The 19,426-nt window shown below is 39.3% G+C and overlaps 5 protein-coding genes across 6 annotated transcripts; 2 read left to right on the forward strand and 3 right to left on the reverse strand.

The window, feature by feature from the left end:
• The first annotated feature begins 22 nt into the window (after positions 1-22).
• On the forward strand, positions 23-1,256 carry LOC101314606. The gene is made up of 2 exons (XM_004307943.1): positions 23-338; positions 613-1,256. Exons 1-2 carry the CDS (start codon positions 77-79, stop codon positions 837-839), a joined length of 489 nt encoding a protein of 162 aa, XP_004307991.1. The 5' UTR covers positions 23-76; the 3' UTR covers positions 840-1,256.
• Positions 1,257-1,805: 549 nt separating this feature from the next.
• On the forward strand, positions 1,806-2,664 carry LOC101291880. Its single transcript, XM_004309090.1, has 2 exons — positions 1,806-1,974; positions 2,321-2,664. The coding sequence occupies exons 1-2, from the start codon at positions 1,806-1,808 to the stop codon at positions 2,662-2,664; spliced, it is 513 nt and encodes a 170-aa protein (XP_004309138.1).
• A 4,859-nt stretch (positions 2,665-7,523) lies between these two features.
• Positions 7,524-10,164, reverse strand: LOC101315387. The gene is made up of 5 exons (XM_004307946.1): positions 9,384-10,164; positions 8,980-9,012; positions 8,746-8,832; positions 8,566-8,621; positions 7,524-8,034 (listed from the first exon to the last, which is right to left on the reverse strand). The coding sequence occupies exons 1-5, from the start codon at positions 9,663-9,665 to the stop codon at positions 7,989-7,991; spliced, it is 504 nt and encodes a 167-aa protein (XP_004307994.1). The 5' UTR covers positions 9,666-10,164; the 3' UTR covers positions 7,524-7,988.
• Positions 9,662-11,821, reverse strand: LOC101314892. Of its 2 annotated transcripts, XM_004307944.1 has the most exons (3): positions 10,934-11,821; positions 10,320-10,396; positions 9,662-9,718 (listed from the first exon to the last, which is right to left on the reverse strand). In XM_004307944.1, the coding sequence occupies exon 1, from the start codon at positions 11,766-11,768 to the stop codon at positions 10,938-10,940; it is 831 nt and encodes a 276-aa protein (XP_004307992.1). In that variant the 5' UTR covers positions 11,769-11,821; the 3' UTR covers positions 9,662-9,718; positions 10,320-10,396; positions 10,934-10,937. The 2 variants fall into 2 exon arrangements, with proteins under 2 accessions (XP_004307992.1, XP_004307993.1); XM_004307945.1 differs by lacking the exon at positions 9,662-9,718 and having other exon boundaries at positions 10,253-10,396.
• On the reverse strand, positions 11,816-18,265 carry LOC101292172. The gene is made up of 6 exons (XM_004309091.1): positions 17,586-18,265; positions 14,724-17,504; positions 13,748-14,242; positions 12,447-13,656; positions 11,991-12,221; positions 11,816-11,845 (listed from the first exon to the last, which is right to left on the reverse strand). Exons 1-6 carry the CDS (start codon positions 18,263-18,265, stop codon positions 11,816-11,818), a joined length of 5,427 nt encoding a protein of 1,808 aa, XP_004309139.1.
• Positions 18,266-19,426: the final 1,161 nt, after the last annotated feature.

Raw genomic sequence — 19,426 nt, forward strand, 5'->3', positions numbered from 1 at the left:
GTAAAAGTGAGTCCTCCTCCTTGATCGAAACAACAACCAAATCGCAGGAGTCGCCAAACCCTAATCGAAGCCAGCCATGACCTCGCTGCCGTACACAGCCGCTCAGTCAGACCAATCCGCATGGAACCCTATCCCACACGAGAGGCCGAAACCCGGAACGGCCCAGGACCCAGCCAAGAAGCCGAAGCTGAATATCCTCGACAAATTCGACCGCATACCAGACGCTGTAATAGCCAGCATACCAGATGATGTATTAGCCAGCGTGCATCTAACTCGCGAGGATCTAAAGCTCTCTCTAAAAGACCGGACTAACAAGATGGTGAAGGGTTTTAAGCAAGGTATATATGCAAATGATTTCAATGAGTTTTTTGCTTTTGAAATTTCTTGAATTAACTGCAAGTTTAGGGTCAGGCTTTTGTGCTTTCTGATCTATGAGAGAATCAATACAATATTGGAATGCATGGGAGAAAATAACGTCGATCAAGTTTGCTCGTTTTGGTATATGATTAATCAGAGTTAGGGTTTCATTGAGTGTCTCTCTCATTTCATTATTATTGTGACTTTGCTATGTTTTAACCACCTGTTTTTCCTTTTCTTTTTCTGGGTGCTCAGAATCAGCTGAACGGAAACGGGATCTTCCTGATGCATACGAATTCGATGAACCAGAATACGGTCCTGATGATCCTTTACCAAAGGGATATGCTTGGAGTTCTTTCTGTGGTGATCCTAGATACAAAGATTTTATTGTTAAGATGAATTGCTATGTTTGTGGTGTGGCTCTGGATCACTGGCCTGATGACTGCCCAAAAAAAAGTAAGGGAAAGGGTACTGATGAGTGATGAGTTCAAGAGGAATTTCATTGTCGTATAATATCTATCCACCCTACTTATCCCTCCATGATGTTATTTATCTTATGATCTACCAAGTCTGGATATTCAGAACTTGGTTACAGTATTGTGCTTGTGAACTAGGCTTGAAACTTAGTTACAGTATTTTGCCTTCAGTGTGGTGGAGAGAACACATGACTGACGAATGCCCAAACGAGGGTACTCCAGAGGCCCTAGAGTTCCAGAAGAACAATTATCTTATTTAGTCATGACACGTACAGGCGAGTCTCGTACAGTACGAGTCTTGTTTCAACTATCCAACTATCTACCATACTAACTTATTATTATGGCACAAATCTAATGTAATATGCATTGTGACATGCATTGTATTACCTTGTTTGATTGTTTATCATATTTTTTTAGTCTCTCAAACAGCAAACCATATATGTTTGATATTACACACAATGTTACACTATGTGTCGGTTGGTCGTGCCGCTAGCGTCGGTATTTGGAGCGGTGACGCGGTATTAAGAGGAGATCGTGGCGGCATATGCCTGCCTGAATCGACTTCCTGATCTAGGTTGGATATCACATACAGCCATGTATGTTGCAAATTTGTGAGGTGATATGTTGTCCCCTCATGGTGGATGCAGATGGTGGCGCTCTTCAAAGCAGCCGATGATGATGGTGGTGCTCTTCGGGACAGTGGATGACGGTGGCGGCGCTAACGGATTGTATTAAGGGTTGCTGAACACTGGGCCGGGTTAATGCATGGTTTGTCGTCTGATGTCCAATAGGAATTGGGTGGACATAAGTTTCCTTTGGGCCTAGGGTTGGGTCTATTTTTGTAGTTTATCGGTTTCCAAAAGAAAGAAGGAAAAGGAAAGAAGAAGAAAACCTGGCCCAAAGCCCAAATCCTGATCTATATATAAAAGCGAGTCCTCCCTGGATCGAAATAACAAGACATCAGAATCCTAAATGGAGCCAGCCGAGAAGCCGAAGCAGAATATCAGCGACGACATACCAGATTCTGTAATATTCCCCCGCGTATCAGATGATTTACTATCCAGCTTGCATCTTACTCGCGAGGATCTAAAGCTCTCTCTAGAGGACCGGATGAAGAAGATTGTGAGGGGTTTTAAGGAAGGTATGTATGCCCTTGGTTTTAATTAGTTTTGCTTTTGAATTTCTTGAATTAACTACTGCAAGTTTAGGGTCAGGCTTTTGTGCTTTCTGATTTATGAGAGAATCAACAGAATTGTCTGCAACACCGATATGTGTGTATTAACAAAACCCTAAACCCTAAACAAAACCCTAAACCCTATAACCTACCTGTGACTTCATTTGATCCCCAGCACCAATAGTTTGCTAGGATCACGGCGTTGGTGTTTCTGGTTGAGTTATCCATTCGATTTGATTTGCTCCTCATTCTCTCATTACATTATTATTATGCCTTTTCTATGTTTTAACCTTCTGTTTTTCTGGGTGCTCAGAAATGGATGAAGACGATTCTATCGATGAAATCGATGAACCAGAATACAGTCCTGAAGACACTTTACCAAAGGGATATGATTGGGCTTCTTTCTGTTATGGGACTGGAGACAAAGATTTTATTGTTAAGATGGACTGCTTCATCTGTGGCGTGGGTCTAGATCACTGGCCTGTTGACTGCCCAAAAAAAAAAGAAAAGGTAATGACGAGTGAGTTCAAGAGGAATTTCAATACATGTGTCAAGTGTTATAACTGTCCACCCTGCTTATCCATCTACTTATCCATCCATGATGTTATTTATCTTATGATCTACCAAGTCTGGATGTTGTCAGCATCTATACAGTAACAAAGTTTGGTTGTTTCTTTCTGAAGTGAGAACGGGAAAGTTATACCTCCAAAATAAAAATAAAAATATCAATCATCAAACTTATGTAAATCTATTAATGTGCACTGACAGGTGATAGTTTTGAAACATGATTACCTACACAATATATTAAAAGATTACAGCTTAAAACTAACAATACTTGCATACCTATTTGGTTTGTGGCAAACTGAAATTCAATCTTGTCTTTGGAAAGCAAGAAAGGAGTCGCCATAATTCCTGCATTGTTACTTGCAATAACAAAGCAAAATCCCACAGGCTAATGTTTTGAACTATGCCTGCTTAAGAGAGACGGAGAGAGCAGAAAATCTGGCAATCTATGACAATCCTGGGAAATTAGTAAACATAATGTGAAAGAACTGCTAGAGGATGGCCAGCGGATTTGAATTCTGATGCAAATTTCCTCACAGATGACATTGAACTGAGGTCCAACTCAATGGCATCAATTTTGGCAGTGGGGATTTCCTCAAGTACTATCGCTTCATTCACATCTTTAGCGGCAGCCATATTCCTCACTAGCTCCCATGATCACATGGGCACCACGCAGTGCAAGAACACGCGTTGTTTCAGTTCCAATGCCACTAGATGCTCCTGCCATGACATGCAACATCCAGAGCCAGAGAAAAGATCTACAAGAACTGCTAGATTCCAATAAGACCATGTAAGAACTACAAGATCTGTTCATCCTTCTTTACTAACATTCAAATTGTAGTTGCTCAATAAAAAGCAAACAAATCCGGCAGTGATACTATATCCAATATTTAGATGTATAATACCAACTTCAGATCCGAAAGAAACCAATCTCCTAAGTAAAAGCATTGATGCAGGACAAGGCCAAAGTTTCACTACATGAACCATCATTACTATCCGACGGTTTAGATTGAGTCATCCTTTTTCATCCCTTAAAAAGGATCCCGCAGTTGAGCCTGCCCTGTGAGTTTTTTTTATTATGCCTAATGGGGCACGACGAGACTCACAAAACGTAGAAGTTTCGGGTTATTAGAACCATGACCCGTAATAACCTGGATCCGAACCGCTTTGTTTATAGCGAGTCATCGATCCTTGGGTCGCAATCCTAGCCTGATGTGGTTACCAAATCCTTATCCAAAAAGGAAAAGGAAAGACCCGGCCCAAAGCCCAAATACTGATCTGAGTCCTCCTCCTTGGATCGATATCACAACCAAACCCTAATCGAAGCAAGCCATGATGACCCTCAGCCCCGAATCCTCGGCACCATCGGACATAGCGAAGAAGAGGATGGAGGAGTTATCAGATTCTGAATTAGCCGCCCGCTTTTTGACTCGCGAAGATCTAAAACTCTCGTTCGCAGAGATGAAAGAAAAGATTTTGGTGGCCTCTGACTTGGCCGATGCAAAATGTATGTATGCTCTTGATTTTACTATTTAGCTGTTTTTGGAATTTCTCGTGATTTGCTGTTTTAATGCCTTTGTGTTTACTATTGAGTTAATGAATTGAAAATTATATTGATCAAATTTGGACAATAATTCAGAGTTAGGGATGAGTTATGTCCTCGATCGATTCCATAGTTTGATACTTCAGTGATCCCCAAGACTACTTATGAACTCATTTTGATTTGATGATTTTCTGCTCATTATCGTCTCTCATTGTTATGATTCTAAATATTTATGTGAGCTATTTGTTGGTTTGGGCCTCCTACAAATAGTAGTTTGTTAATGTAATAGGTCAATAGACCCAGGTTCTCTCTAATTACATGGGTCCAAGGATTGAAATATCGGTATCGGTAGATATATCGGTTCTTTGAAAAAGGGAGATTTCGGATATATAGGGGAAACTCGAGAAAAAATATCGGTATTTTGGAAAGATTTTTTTTTTGAAATATTTAATTTATTGGATTTATATATAAATATTACAAATATCAACTTTATCTATATCGAATCTAGGTTGTTGATAAGAGTCATAAGACACACGCTGATCCATAAAAGTACAATAATCAGACCAAGACATATGACTCATATAGTACAAATTGTAGTATTGAATATGATAATCATATATGTCTTTAGAGCTGTCGACTGTTTCTCCTATAAGTGGATAGTAAGGATGAATCTAACTGGATGCCTGATCACTGACTTCCACGCATTGATTATAGCCATAAACATTATAGCCATATTGATTGTTGTCTTCTTGGGATTCATTTGAGGTTTCAGTCCCACTACATAAACTGATAGAATTAAAACTTAGCGCAACTGAAGCAACATCTTGATCATCATTTGGAACTTTGGTCCTCCTCCCATACATGGTATCCTCTTGCGCTCCATACCTAGTACTTCTATAGCCATGATCGTAATTTTCTTCGGATGAAAAATTGTTCAATCCACCAACTGTAGAAGATTGTCCATATACATACTCGGTGCCGGTATTTCCACAACCTTTTCCGCTTCCACCATCTTCATCATCATCTGAACTATCTGGAGTTGTTGTGCCGCCCCCATGCATCATCACTGTCTAAATTATCTTATGGGCTTCCAACAACTTCTTCAGATAATACCCTTTGTACGTTGATTTCATTGGCAGTTGCAATTTCAACCACTTCAAGAGGTGGATTGCCATGGATAATTGTGTTATGTATCTTATATCACGGACCCACGATCTCACACTCTCACCAATACACATGTGTTCTCTATCTTATACTCATTCTCTTTCTCAAGTGTAAATATTCTTTTACTGTCCACTCATCTCCAAGTTTGATAATTGTGTAATAGATCGATCTGCATCCAGATATATCTCAAAAGGAATCATGCTCTTCTCGAGAGTCGAGAGTCGAGACCATCACTCTTCATTGGGATACATCTCGAGGGAATTACTTTTCTTCCGGATGACATTTTAATTTTTTACAGATATTTTTTTAATATGTCGGTGATATATCGAAAATATCATAAATGTCGGAGATATTTCCTAAATATCAGTGATATTTGACGATATTTCCTAAATATCGGGGAAATATCGTAGATACGGTGGAAGATAAGATATTGACCCCTATCGATATATCGGTCCTTCAAAAAGGGAGATATCGGAGGATATATCGGATATATCGCAGAGATTTTAATCCTTGCATGGGTCTTTAGGGTTTATTCTCCTGCTATATAAGACAATCTAGGATGCTTGTAATAGCATTGAAGAATATATTGAATTTTAGTTTCTTAGTTTATTTCATATCCTCTCTTATTTTTCATTTCTTGCAATGGCATTTCTGGGTTGGGATCGTAACACTCATAAAACAATGAATTTCATTATCATGACTTTTTCTTTGATTATCCCATTCGGGGTTCTGATTTTAACCTCCTCTTTTTTTTTGTGGGTGCAAAGGTGCGGCTAAACTTGATCCAAGGGATGGCAAGGATCCACTATACGATCCTGACAAACCTTTACCAGAGGGATTTGCATGGGTTTCTGCCTTCCTTGGGGGGACTGGAAAAACTTATGTAAGATACTTTGCTTTCACTGTGGTGGAAAACACATGACTGACCAATGCTCAATCAAGGATACTCCGCAGGCCATTGAGTTCCAGAAGAACAATGATCTTTTTGTCTCAGTTGACACACTCTTCCGCATGCCATAGAGTTCCAGAAGAACAATGATCTTCTTGTCTCAGTTGACACACTCTAGTCATGACTCCTGACACAGGCTCAGCAAGTCCCAAGTAATGTTTTGTGTGTATGACACTCTTGTTTCAACTATCTACCCTAGCTACTTATTATTATGGCACCAATCTAATATAATATATATGCGTTGCGACATGCACTGTATTATCTTGTTTGATTATCTATCATATTTTCTTTAGCCTCTCAAACGAGCAAACCATATATGTTTGATATTGCACACAATGTTGCACTATATGTATACCAAGACTACCTGTATGTAGTCATGCAGCTCATCTTTTTGGTTGCTCGTTCAGTATTATCTTAGCAGTTACTCCGCATGTGTTTAAACTGGTCTAGTTACCTCTAAAATTGGATACGCGCTTGCATATCAATAGCATCATCTTGTACAACAGAGAATATGATCATCTATCGCCGATACAACATAAAAGAAAACTGTACGTTATGTTACTGGGTTGTGTTTCTACTGCGCCTATGAAAACTGAAAAATGGCAGGGGACTAGAGCTAGAGCGCGTTCAGAGATTACATTTACAGTGGTACAGTGATACAGAAGCCTCTAATATATGCCTAAACTGGAACCAAAAACTCCCTGCATGCCTTGCAGGATAATACGTCTTGAAACGATCTTGACAGCAGCAACACAGGCCAGTAGGCCGAGCTCAAAATTTGGTAATTAACCATGTTGCTCCTGTGTGTTCAAGGGTCGCGCGTCTTGTGATGATGAATGACAATGAATAATTCAGAGTTGATTTGTATGAAACCAGACTAGTATAACAAAATACCAATATGCACATATATACAACAAGTTGATTTCGAAGTGTTGTGACACTTGAAGTGCAAGTCCAATTGGAGATAGGTTCGTCCTCGTGATTTTAGTGTTTTAGCCGTTTAGGAACTTAGAACTTGGAACTCAAGCATCATTTTACTCCTACTCTTATGTTGAATGGATAATATGGATGTAGGAAAGTTTCTTTTTGTATCCTAATATGGTAAGCGAAAGGCGAGGAAAAAGAACCTCTATCACTCTCTTGTTCGATTTTTACTTCAGTATGCTTGGAGTTGCTTGTTCAAGTGCAAAACGAGAAGCCTCAAGATCGATATCGAGTCAAGAGTGAACTCATTGAAGGCATTATAATTGTTGTACCAAATCTTAATTAGAAATAAAGGAATGTAAACATATACATCATCTTAACAGAGAGTTGTTGTTGGCATTTCTTAATTTCTGGTAGATGAACACAATCAATCATAACATTCCCTCAGCATATACCATAATGCATGTCACAAGATAGAGGTAGCTAGCTAGATACATAATTTTGCTTCTAATCCACATTAATAAGACTCGTAGTCACATGGATCCATGTCACAAATCATTGTACTACTGTGCAAATCTGAGTACGAACTAAACTGGAAGAAAGTGGAGGTCCAACCTTTCTGTGTTTGTGAAACTTTTGATTTAACTCTAGCAATGGTCCCGAACCATATTGTATAGATGATTGTGATATCTGGTTCATTTCCATAATTAAATAAAAATCAATATGATGAAAGGTGCTTGACACCAACCCAAATTGAATCCTCCTCATGAAAAAGCTAGCAAGCAACCACAGAAAGTGAGGATAGTCTGAGAGAAAGATCAATCGATCTCAGCCTTCCTAATGAAGCCAGCCTCTTGAGATCATATCTTCGTCAGCAACCACACTGCAAATAATGGGGTGGAGGGTAAAACAAACTAAGAATCATAGAAGTTTAATGGAGTCAGAGAATGGAAATAAACACAATAAACAGAGTAGCATATATCCGAACAAAGTATCCATCACTTGAAATATGTTCAGATACTAAACTAAAAAGCAAGTACTTAGCTACATATTATGTTGCATGACAAGCTAGACCACTTTAGCTTAGTAATTGGAAAGTAATTTCAGACTACCACTGACATAGCTCAATAAGGACCGAGTGCTGGTCCTAGACTAGTGAAGTATCATAGCCACCAAAGTATCCACAAATTAAATGATTCATTGACATGATAGACCAGACTACAAAAAGAAATCAAGACAAGAAAGCATCAAACAATAACTTCCAGCTATGACCAAATTACTGTCCTCGAGTAGCAGAAATCAAAAGGATCAGATGAAGCAGTGGATGAGATACTGATCAAAAATGTATTGATGGGTAGAAAACAAAGAAATACAACAACAACATCTTCAACTGTAAAATATACAATTTCCTTACCTTACATGTCTGCCATGTCTCCTATCATTTGACCATACGGCTTGCAGAGAATTGTCCTGATAACAAATGTGCTAGCCAATTTAATCAAAGTGAAACTAGACACACAAATATCAAGTAAACATAGATAAAGACAAGTGAATAAAAAAATCATTTTCCTTGTATATATGTCACAGAACTTACAATCAAATCTGCCAGAGCAGTCTCAAATGTATACTCTTGGGGTAGCTCCTTTAGTAAATCAGTGTCGGGAGTCAAATCCCACATGTTCTAGAAATTAGCCAAGCTCACAATGAGTTAGAAGAACCCTTGTTTCAAAGTTCCACACAAAAGCCTTTTGAATGGCCCCAAAACATCATAATATCTTATAATTGAATATGTAGATAGTGAAATAAAGATTTAAACAATGTAACTAACCTCAAAAGTAGTAGTGCTGTCCTCAAGACCATCCTAAATCATAAAGAAAACAAGAAAATATTCATACATAAACAAACGCACAAAACAATCTCAACCACAACAACTTCACTCCACTAGTTACTAACAAATTAGTTAACAAGACACACTCAACATAAGAAAAACAACAGTTTTGGTTCACTTTAATATAGGTTTAAGATTTTGCATGTCTCCAAAGAAACTAATAATTCCATATTAGTTAACAAGACACACTCAACCTAAGAAAAACAACAGTTTTAGTTCACTTTATTATAGGTTTAAAATTTTGCATGTCTCCAAAGAAACTACTGCTTCCATCCTCCATAACTTCGACACGACAAGGAATAAAATATCTATAACACAGCTTGAAATCTTGCATCTCATCTTACTTGGAGTCTTAGAATGTGGCACTCTTGTGGCTTGAAATTCTTGAAATTCACTACATTTTGTATCTTCACATCATCAGCATCTACAAGAAGAAAGCTACCACCTTCCCAGTTAATCTCCCGCTTCCGCTTTAGTGAGCCTGATTGTTTCCAAGTGCGGACGTATTCCTTTTCCACCCTTTCAATGAAATCTCTGAATGGCATTTTCATCTCAGGATTCTGCAATTTCAAACGGATGGTTGTGCCATTTGGTAATAGGATTTGGAAATTATATATCTTATCCATAGTACCACAACGTCAAACAGGCCTGCTCCTCTCTCCAGTCTGGTACAGAATTGCTGCATCCATTTTCAGTAGCATTTAAAATCTTACAAAGGCTAGGAAATAGAGATAAGAGATTGGTAATTGCTCAGAAGCAAGGAGAAACCCTCTCAACCCACATAAGAACACACATTACCGTCTTTCATCTATGTGCACAAGTGTAAATACTAAATACTGCATTATCTGAAGTACTATTGGAATAAAAACAGGGGAAAGATGCAGGTTTTGCCAGAAAAATCCAAAATGGAAGATAAAAGACTTGCATTTATCACAAAGCCAAGATATTTTCCTTGTATGTGATGCTTTATCAAAGTCAGACTCAAACTCTTACCGACCTATCCAAACAAAATCGCAAAGATATAGAACAATGACAAGTAACAAAACCAATTTTCAAAGAACTGTTTCAAGGAACACAGAGCTTAAATCTGTTCAAATAAAGACTCAAAATTTCTACTACTTTTGCAAAACCAAAAATAAAAACTCCAACAAATCACACAGTAATTCACTATCCACAAATCACATAGTAATTTCAATCAGGCTAAACTAAGAACCCCACATCATTATGTGTTCATTCGTCACATAGGGACACCTCCCGCTCGCGGTATGCCTGATTCTTACCACTCGTCCGACTCTGACTCCTCCCTCTCGCTCGACTCTTCCATCTCGTTTGACTCTTCCCTCTCGTCCCCGACAAACTAAATAGTCAATTTGAAAAAAGAGAAAAGAATATTTAAGTCAGGAATGTCATAAGTCATATTATAGTGCTGACATGCTATACACTTCTTGATAGATTTGGCTAGTGGAAATAATAAGCTAGAAGCAAAAATTTAATGGCAAAGCTAAGCTAAAAATGCAACCATTAGGCTGTATCTATTCATACTGTATTTTATTTAGTAGATCATCTGAAAAACAAAACATTTCAAAATGGACAGGCAGTCAGGCACTCAGATGATATCAAAACTAAATAAAAAAGAATGATGGATCAATTTATCATACAAAAACTAGAAACTCATTTGATGGAAAGGAACGATGTTACAATTTAATTGGTGTACAGATGTCAGAAATTCATTCCCATTTAAAAATTGAAAAAAGAATCATGGATTTGAATAATGAAAGTTAATATTTTGTATTTGTTTACAGGCAGGCAAAGTAAGTTTATAACAGAGAGCTTATTTAGAGGGGAACATTCACTATTCACTAATAATATTGGAACTCTTTAAATACCGACGTACCTAGCTATCCGGATTGTTTTTCCTCAATGAGTTGGACTTGCTTTGTGCTGTGGAAGTCAGGAACAGAGACTGAAAACTTGGGGCAGCCCCACAGAGACAACTCCTCCAATGAAGGACACTCGATATTAAAAGTAGCACTTTCATATTCCAACAATGGAAGTACCGTCAAACTCAATTGCTTCAATATTGGAAGAACGATCTTCTTGTTGCTTGCTTCAACTATCCTTTCCAGTAAGGGGCACTCCTTTAAAACAAGGATTTTCAATTGAAAAAGACGTTGAGCAACATCATAGGTGAAGAGACTTCCCTGCAACTTGCACCGCTTAATGGACAAACTTTGAAGATTCTGAAACATTGCAGGTGGAGCAGGTCCCTCACAAATGCTTCTTACTCTCTTTAGATAAGACAATTCTATTTTTCTCAATTTTGATTGTTTTACCTCCAATGACGCTTCATACCCAAACACATATTCAATCTTATCCATGGAGTCACATTTTAGTTCTTCCAGATTTGGTAGTCCTTGTAATGTTGATCGTAAAAGTACATCCCCCCCGTTGTAACAAGATCCTACCTCCAATAACTTCAAATTGCATAGAGACCCAGGTGGTAATACATCACAAAACTCCACGCGCCACAGAAGCAACTCTTCCAAGTTCTCGAACACAGGTTCTTTTGGAACCCATGTTGATGTGTTCATCAGCTCGTCCTCATCGCGTCGACCATCTACAATGAGACGCTTCAGTCCATATAACCTCCCATGCTCATATTCCACAAATACGTCGATTAAACCAGTGCGTGGGCAATCAATCCACTTTAGCGTCTCTGCTTTGTTCATCACTGCCTTGAAAAACCAGTCCGGGAAGTTACTGATGCAGTCCAGGGTCAAGGATATTTGACCATATTGATAAGAGGCTTCCATTTTCTCATGTTTGCCAATAGATATCATAAACTTGGGCATAAACTCGACCCAATATGAATCGGGGTCAACAAATTTGGGGATGCATTTTTCATTGGAGATCCACACCTTGAAACGTCTCAACTTTGACAAGCTCATTACCTCATCAAAGCCAGCATTGATTTCATCCCCTTCTCCATCAACCTTACTCCCCCACTCCCAAAATCCACATTCTAGGTACAGTTCTTCCAAACTCTGCAACCTTGATATCAGTTTGGATGGAATCCTAGCAATTCTTCCACCAGTGACATCCAACATCCTCAGATTGGTCAAATTTCCGACTTCTCTCGGCAACTCCTCTAATTTGGTGTCTCTCATACTAAGAATCTCAAGCTTCATAAGTTTTCCAACCATGGAAATATCAATTATTCTCTTACAACCATCTAAATACAACGCTTGAAGGCAGGTTAGAAGCCCAAATGATGGGGGTAGAATTGAAATACCCGTCCAGCTAAAATCTAAGACTCTTAATTCATTTAGACTTTGAAAAAAGGTTTCTGGGATCTTATCTAGAACGTAATTATAGTTCAATAACAAAATTTGGAGGTTTGGACATACCAACTCTTCTGGTAGCTTGCGAATTTCGTTCCGCATCAGTGAAATAACAGTGCATCCTTCATCTAATCCGTGTGTCAGCCAACCCTTTACACCACAGCCAGCTTTCACACGAAACCTACGCCCACCTTCAGATTGTGCAATTTGCAGGGCTGTATCCCGAATGACATCATGCATCTTTACACATCCATCTTCTTCACTATCCAAAAGCAAGCTAGAATCTTTCAGGTACCTGACCACTGAATCTGCTGATGCTCTGGCTTCTTCAATTGTTTCAGCATCTCGAAACAATCCTATCCCAATTGCATACTTAAACAAGTCTTCTATTGGGATGTCATAGTCTTCTGGGAATAAACAACAGAGCAAGAAGAATGACTTGCATTCTTCATCTTTCAAGTAATCATAGCTTGATCTTATCATTTCGAATGCACTGTCCTCATGGTCTAGGTTGGCAAATTTAGACTTCTCTAGTCTTCGAACTGCTACTTCCCATACTTTCAAGTCTTTATCTCTAAGTGCCTTTGCAACTGATATCAATGCAATTGGTAGACCACCACATTCTCTTACTACCTTCCTTGCCAGACTCTCGATTGTGGTCGATTCAAAAGTCGTCCTTGCCGTTCTCATAAACAAGAACCATGAATCGTCTTCTGATAAGGTATGGAGAGCAATTTTTTCCTGGCACTTCATTGCAAAACAGACATGCAACCTCCTTGTGGTGATTAGGACTTTGGAGTTGCACTTTTGAAGGTCCCTGTGGCTGGGGATACCTATGCTTGGCAAAGTTATTCTCTCCCATACGTCGTCCAAGATTATAAGGCTATTTCCTCTTCTCTGTATCTCCTTGTGTAATCTAGCAGCTCTTCCATCTTGAGTATGCTCCTTAAATTTAAAGCCCAACATATCTCCCAATGTGTCTTGAATTTTTCTCAAGTCGGGGATTTGGGATAGAACAGCGATAATCGCACGGTGAAAAATCCCTTTTTTGCAGGATTGTGCAGCGACATGTTTTACCATCGTTGTCTTGCCAACGCCCCCCATACCGTAGACACCAACGGTAGTGACCATATCATCTATAAGGGCCTTCATAACCTCATCCATAGCTTGTCTTGTAGCTCCGAATACTTGGAAATCTCCTGTGGACTCAATTGCTTCAGGTACTACTTTATTGCACATAGAATCCACAATTGTGTCCACGAGTTCTCTCTCTGTCCTGCAAGGAAGGAAGAATCAAGGGTCAAAAATCTTCATTCCATCACAAAAATTACTAGTATATCTAAAAGAGGTCTCATCATGATACTTACTTGTGATTCTTTGTATGCCACCCAGAGAAATTGGATACTCGTTTCAAGACATCTCTCCACGTGTCCACCTTGTCCCCATGTTGGCTAGTTTCATATTTAGTAAAAGCATCTCCGAAACTCCCCTTCTGATGTCGTACATCAAGAGGATCAACATAGTAAAAAACTGGCAGCACTCTGTTGTCTTCCATGGATTCACAAATACTTCCAAGTTCCTCCAAACACCAAGTAGAAGAGGCATAGTTTGGAGAGAGTACAACAATGGCAAACCTTGATCCTTCAATTGCCTTTTGGACAGTGGGAGAAATAGCATCCCCTACTTCAAGATCTTGATCATCCATGAATGTTTTAATTCCTCTTGAAATTAGTTTATTATATAGTTCAACTACGATACTCTTGCGAGTGTCAGTACCCTTGAAGCTCAAAAATACATCATACCTCCACAAACGCCGCCGATCTTCAAAAATTGTAAACTCAAGTTCCATGTTCTCCCACAACCTATAATCAATCTGATATCAGTGAGAAAATTTTCGTAAAATAAGTGTCTTGACAATACTAAAATGGAAGTGAGCATACTCCAGGATCCAGATCTACGAAAGAAAAAAAAAGGAGAGAGACAATCGTACAATAAATTGTTTTTTTTTTGTTTTGTTTTTGTTTTCGTATAGTGAGCGGTTGATCCGCAACCTAGCGCCTAGCGAACCTAGGCAGGGAGCTGGCCGTCTAGTGGCATAAGTCTCTCCTTGTAAGTGAGAGGTCATGAGTTCGACTCACAGTTTTGTAGCACATTAATTGTGTATTTGATCAAAAAAAAATAAATCCGATGATAAATATCATCATTAGACAAACCATAAAAGTTTAGACGCTCTAATGTGGGTTTCATATACAATGGCGCCCAATCTGCTGCATATCGTTCTTTGGATTAAAGCATATATATGGCAATATGGCATGAAATAAGAATTATATGACACAGACATACCTCTTCTTTAGAGAGCTATAATGTTGTATATCATTGACTTGGACTTGCTTCTTGCTGTGCAAATTAGGAGGAGAGGGGGAGAACCGGGGGCATTCTAAGTTGTAGAAGTATTCCAAGGAGGGAAACTTTATCTCCAATGAAGTCGGACCTCCACTGCTGTTACTATACAACCTTCTGAGCCGTGGAAGATCTTCCAAGACTAAGTTCTTCAATTTTGGAAAAATAACATTCCTCTTCCCTATGTCCTCGCTTGCTTCAACAATTCGGTCCAAGCTAAAGCAAGAATGTACCCAAAGGTCTTCCAATTGTGAAAGACAACAAGCCATATCGGACGTGAAGAGATTTTTCAGGTCCTTGCACCCACTAACTGCCAAAATTTTAAGATTAAGAGAGACTTCATGTGGAGCATGACCGCTCCATAACTTTTTGAGTTCTGGTAGTCTGCACAATCTCAACTCTTGCAACCTTTCACAGGTAGTGGTTTTGCCAGAGCCAAACACATATTCCAAGCCATACATATGTTCACAAATAAGTTTTTCCAGATATTGCAGTCTCTTCAACAAAGGTGACTGTAAAAGCGCACCCACAAGGTTATAACACTTTCTCACATCCAATAACTTGAGCTTGCATAGAGACAAAGGTGGTAACTTACCCACACATAAGTTGTTGATGTTTTCAACCTCGAAAAGATGTAACTCTTCCAATTTCGGGAATGCAGCATTATTTGAATCCCTTGCATCCCTTGCATCTGCATTCATCACCACTATCAACTTCTCATGGGGGCCAATTATAGAGAGATGCCTCAGCTCATTTAATCTCCCATGGTCATACTCCACAAGAATATTATCCAAGTCCTTGCATTTTCTGTACTGTAGTTTCTCTGTTTTCTCTGTCACCACATCAATAAACCACTCCGGTAAGGTATGAATTGTTGTGCTAAGAGTCAAGGTTCTTGAATGATCATGAGAGGAGTGTGGCTTCCAAGTGGATTCTCTGACATCAGAGTCCCTGCTTATACATATATCAAAGTACAGCCAGTTTGGAGGGATTTCTACATATTTAGGCAAGACCGTTGCATCAGGTATTCCAACCTTCAAAATGTGTAAATATCTCAAGCCAGTTAACTCATCAAAGCCAAGGTTAGTTTCTTTTCCTGCTTCCTCAACTTCATTCCTCCAACCCTCAAAATTACATTGCATGTAAAGTTCCTCCAATCCCCTTAAACATGATATCACTTGAGATGCAATTTTAACAACCGGTGATTCACTGATGTCCAACATCCTTAGACTGGTCAAATGTCCAATTTCTTCAGGAACATCCTCAGGGCAACATTCTCTCAGACTAAGAATCTCAAGCTTTTTAAGTTTTCCGACTACTGATACGTCAGACAGTTTCTCACAAGAATCTAAATACAAAGTGTGGAGGTTATTTAGGACAGAAAATGATGTGGGAAGTGAAGATATACTAGTTTTGCTCAGATCCAGGACCGTTAACTCATTCAGGCATTCAAGAAAAGATTCTGGGATCGAATTGACATACCGGTTCTGTTGTAATAACAATATCTTGAGTTTTGAACATACCAACTTGTTGGGAAGCTCTCTAATTTCGTTCATCATTAATGAGATTGCACAGTATCCGTTGTCTGCATTAATCTTTGGCCACGTCGTTAACTGACGACCCCGACCCGCTTTCACCAAAACAGATTGGGCAGAAATTTGTATGGCAGCATCTCTGATGGCATCATGCATCCTTACCTGTCCATCATGTTTAGTGGCCAAAAGCAAGCTAGAAGATATAAGGGACCTGACCGCAGAACGACAAGTGGTTCTGGCATCTTGCAATGTATCGTACCGACCGAACAATCCTTTCCCGATACCATACGCCATCAACTCTTCAATTTGGATATCAGAGTCTTCTGGAAATAGGCAGCAAAGCAAGAAGCATAACTTCGCATCTTCAGATGTCAATTGATCATAGCTTAGCTTTATGCAATTGACCACAACATCATAAAGGTTGCTAGGTTGAGAAGACCTAAGTCGTTCAGCTGCTTCTTTCCATTCACTCATTTCTTTATCTCTAAGTGCTCTCGCAATTGCTACCACCGCGATTGGGAGACCAGCACACTCTCTTGCTACAGTCATTGCTACATCATTGAAAACAGTCAACTGTTCTGAAGACATTCTTGTTTCCTTCACCAACAAGTCCAAAGAATCTTTGTCTGATAAGATATTAAGAGCAATTTTTGGGTGGCTGCCCATGGAATCGCAAACTTCCAATATCCTTGTGGTGAGTAGGACTTTGGAACTAGAATATTGAAGCTCCTTGTAGCTGGGAATCCCTATGTCTGACAAGTCTAGTCTCTTCCATATGTCGTCCAAAATTATAAGGATCTTATTTCTACTCAATATCTCACGACTCAATCTAGCAGCTCTACCAGCGTCCGTCTCTTCCACGAGTTTGACGCCCAATTGATCTGCCAATGTGCCTTGAATGATTCTCAAGTCAGGTATGTGTGTTACAACAGCCATCAACACATGACGAAAAAGCCCTTTTCTTTTGGCTTCGGCAGCAACATGTTTTGACAGTGTTGTCTTACCAATGCCTCCCATTCCATAGAGACCAATGGGAGTGAGCCCATCATCTTTAAGTGCCTTCATTACCTTAACCATGGCTTTCCTTGATGCTTCAAATTCTACAAAATCTCCAGTAGACACAATCTCCAGATCTCGTAGTTTCTTGCACACACATTGCACAATGCCTTCGACAAGTTGCCTATCAGACCTAAACAAGGACAAGTCAAACATCAGCTAAATACATTTCCACAAAATATAACACTAGTTAACGCAGTATCACCATCCTTACCCATATTTTTTTAATTCCAAGCCAGAGAGTTCGGCCACTTTTGTTAAAGCAGCTTTCCACCGCTCCACCTTCTCTCCATACCTTTGTTCATGTCTGATGAAGGCTTCTTTAAAACTCCCCAACTGATGTCGGACATCCCGGGGTTCCACATTATAAAAAACTGGAATAACTATTGTATTCCTGGTTTCTAAGCCATGAACAATATCCGCAAGTTCATTCAAACACCAGATTGAAGAAGCATAGTTTGGTGACAGAAGAACGATTGCAGACCTCGATTCTTTGATTGCCATTCCAAGATTTGAGCTAATTTTGATCCCTGGTTCAAGTCCTTCCTCATCCACGAACGTTTTAATTCCACTGTGTTGCAATTCAGAACATAAATGGGAAACAATACCCGTGCGAGTGTCAGGACCCCTGAAACTCAAAAACACATCATACTCCAGCACAGGAGGAGGAGGAGGAGGTGATGATGATACTTCAGCTGATGATGAAGGAAGAGATGTTGGATCATTCTTCAACTCCTGAGGAGAAACTGATGATGAATGAAGAGAAGGTGGATCATCATTTTCCTTCTTCTTTATTGGATTTGGACCCCGCTTCATTGGAGACCATATGCACTTATTAATCACCATGTAACCAACCCATGCAACAGTTGCCGCAATCATCATTTTCCCCTCCATCTTTTATTTTTATGCAAACACAGAGAAAAGCACGCACAGAATAAAAACCAACAGAAAACAGAAGCAACATTGGGAGTGTGAAATACTACTAGATTTCAAGAAATCTAGATTACGATACTAACCTCGAAAGAATTGAGCTTTATTGGCTTACTCTAGCTGATATAGAGTCAGAGCAGTTCGTCCAGGCCGGGAATTGGACTGTTGGACAGATCTTGATAATGCTTTTGAACAGGAGAAGGTTTGATTGAGAGAACAGTACAGAACCACACTCCTCTGAATTGACCGTATAATTCGACCTCTCTTGCAATCAAGGAAGAAAAACAAAGACACAAGAAGAAGCAAAATAAAAAAAATACAACAGAAACATTGAAGCGGCGTCAAGTAGTGACGAGATAGATCCAGCTCCATTTCACCTCCGTACTGCCCATGACGGCTAAGAGTTGCAGCGGCGGCAAGGTTTGAGATTAGAGATTCTAGGGGTTTGAAAGAGAAGTCAGAGTCTCTTGGGCTTTTTCTTTTTTTAACAGTAATTTTGTTTTGGTTTCTCTGAAAACAAACAAACGGTAAAGGTTAAAGATTTCATTTAAAATCAAATCTTGTACCAATCAAATCCATCTCTATATCCTATCACAATCTAATCTGTGTTCCCAAACGTGGCCTATATCCAATATTTAGACGTATAATACCAACTTCAGATCCGAAAGAAACCAGAGAAGCTCCTAAGTTAAAGCATTGATGCAGGACAAGGCCAAAGTTTCACTACATGAACTATCCAACGGTTTAGATTGTGTCATCCCTTTTTATCCCTCAAAAGGATCCCGCAGTTGAGCCTGCCCTGTGAGTTTTATTATGCCTAATGGGGCACGCACGACGAGACTCACGAAACGTAGAAGTTTCGGGTTATTAGAACCATGATCCGATTTGTTTATAGCGAATTATCTTTGGATCGCAATCCTAATGTGGTTAACAAATCCTTATCCAAAAACGAAATGGAAAGACCCGGCCCAAAGCCCAAATCTTGATCTCTATATAGAATGTAAAATCGAGTCCTCCTCCTTGGATCGATATCACAGCCAAACCCTAATCGAAGCAAGCCATGAAGACCCTCAGCCCCGCGAAGATCTAAAACTCTCGTTCGCAGAGATGAAAGAAAAGATTTTG

Source organism: Fragaria vesca, linkage group LG7 (assembly GCF_000184155.1).
Source record: "Fragaria vesca subsp. vesca linkage group LG7, FraVesHawaii_1.0, whole genome shotgun sequence".
In the NCBI taxonomy this organism is placed as follows: domain Eukaryota; kingdom Viridiplantae; phylum Streptophyta; class Magnoliopsida; order Rosales; family Rosaceae; genus Fragaria; species Fragaria vesca.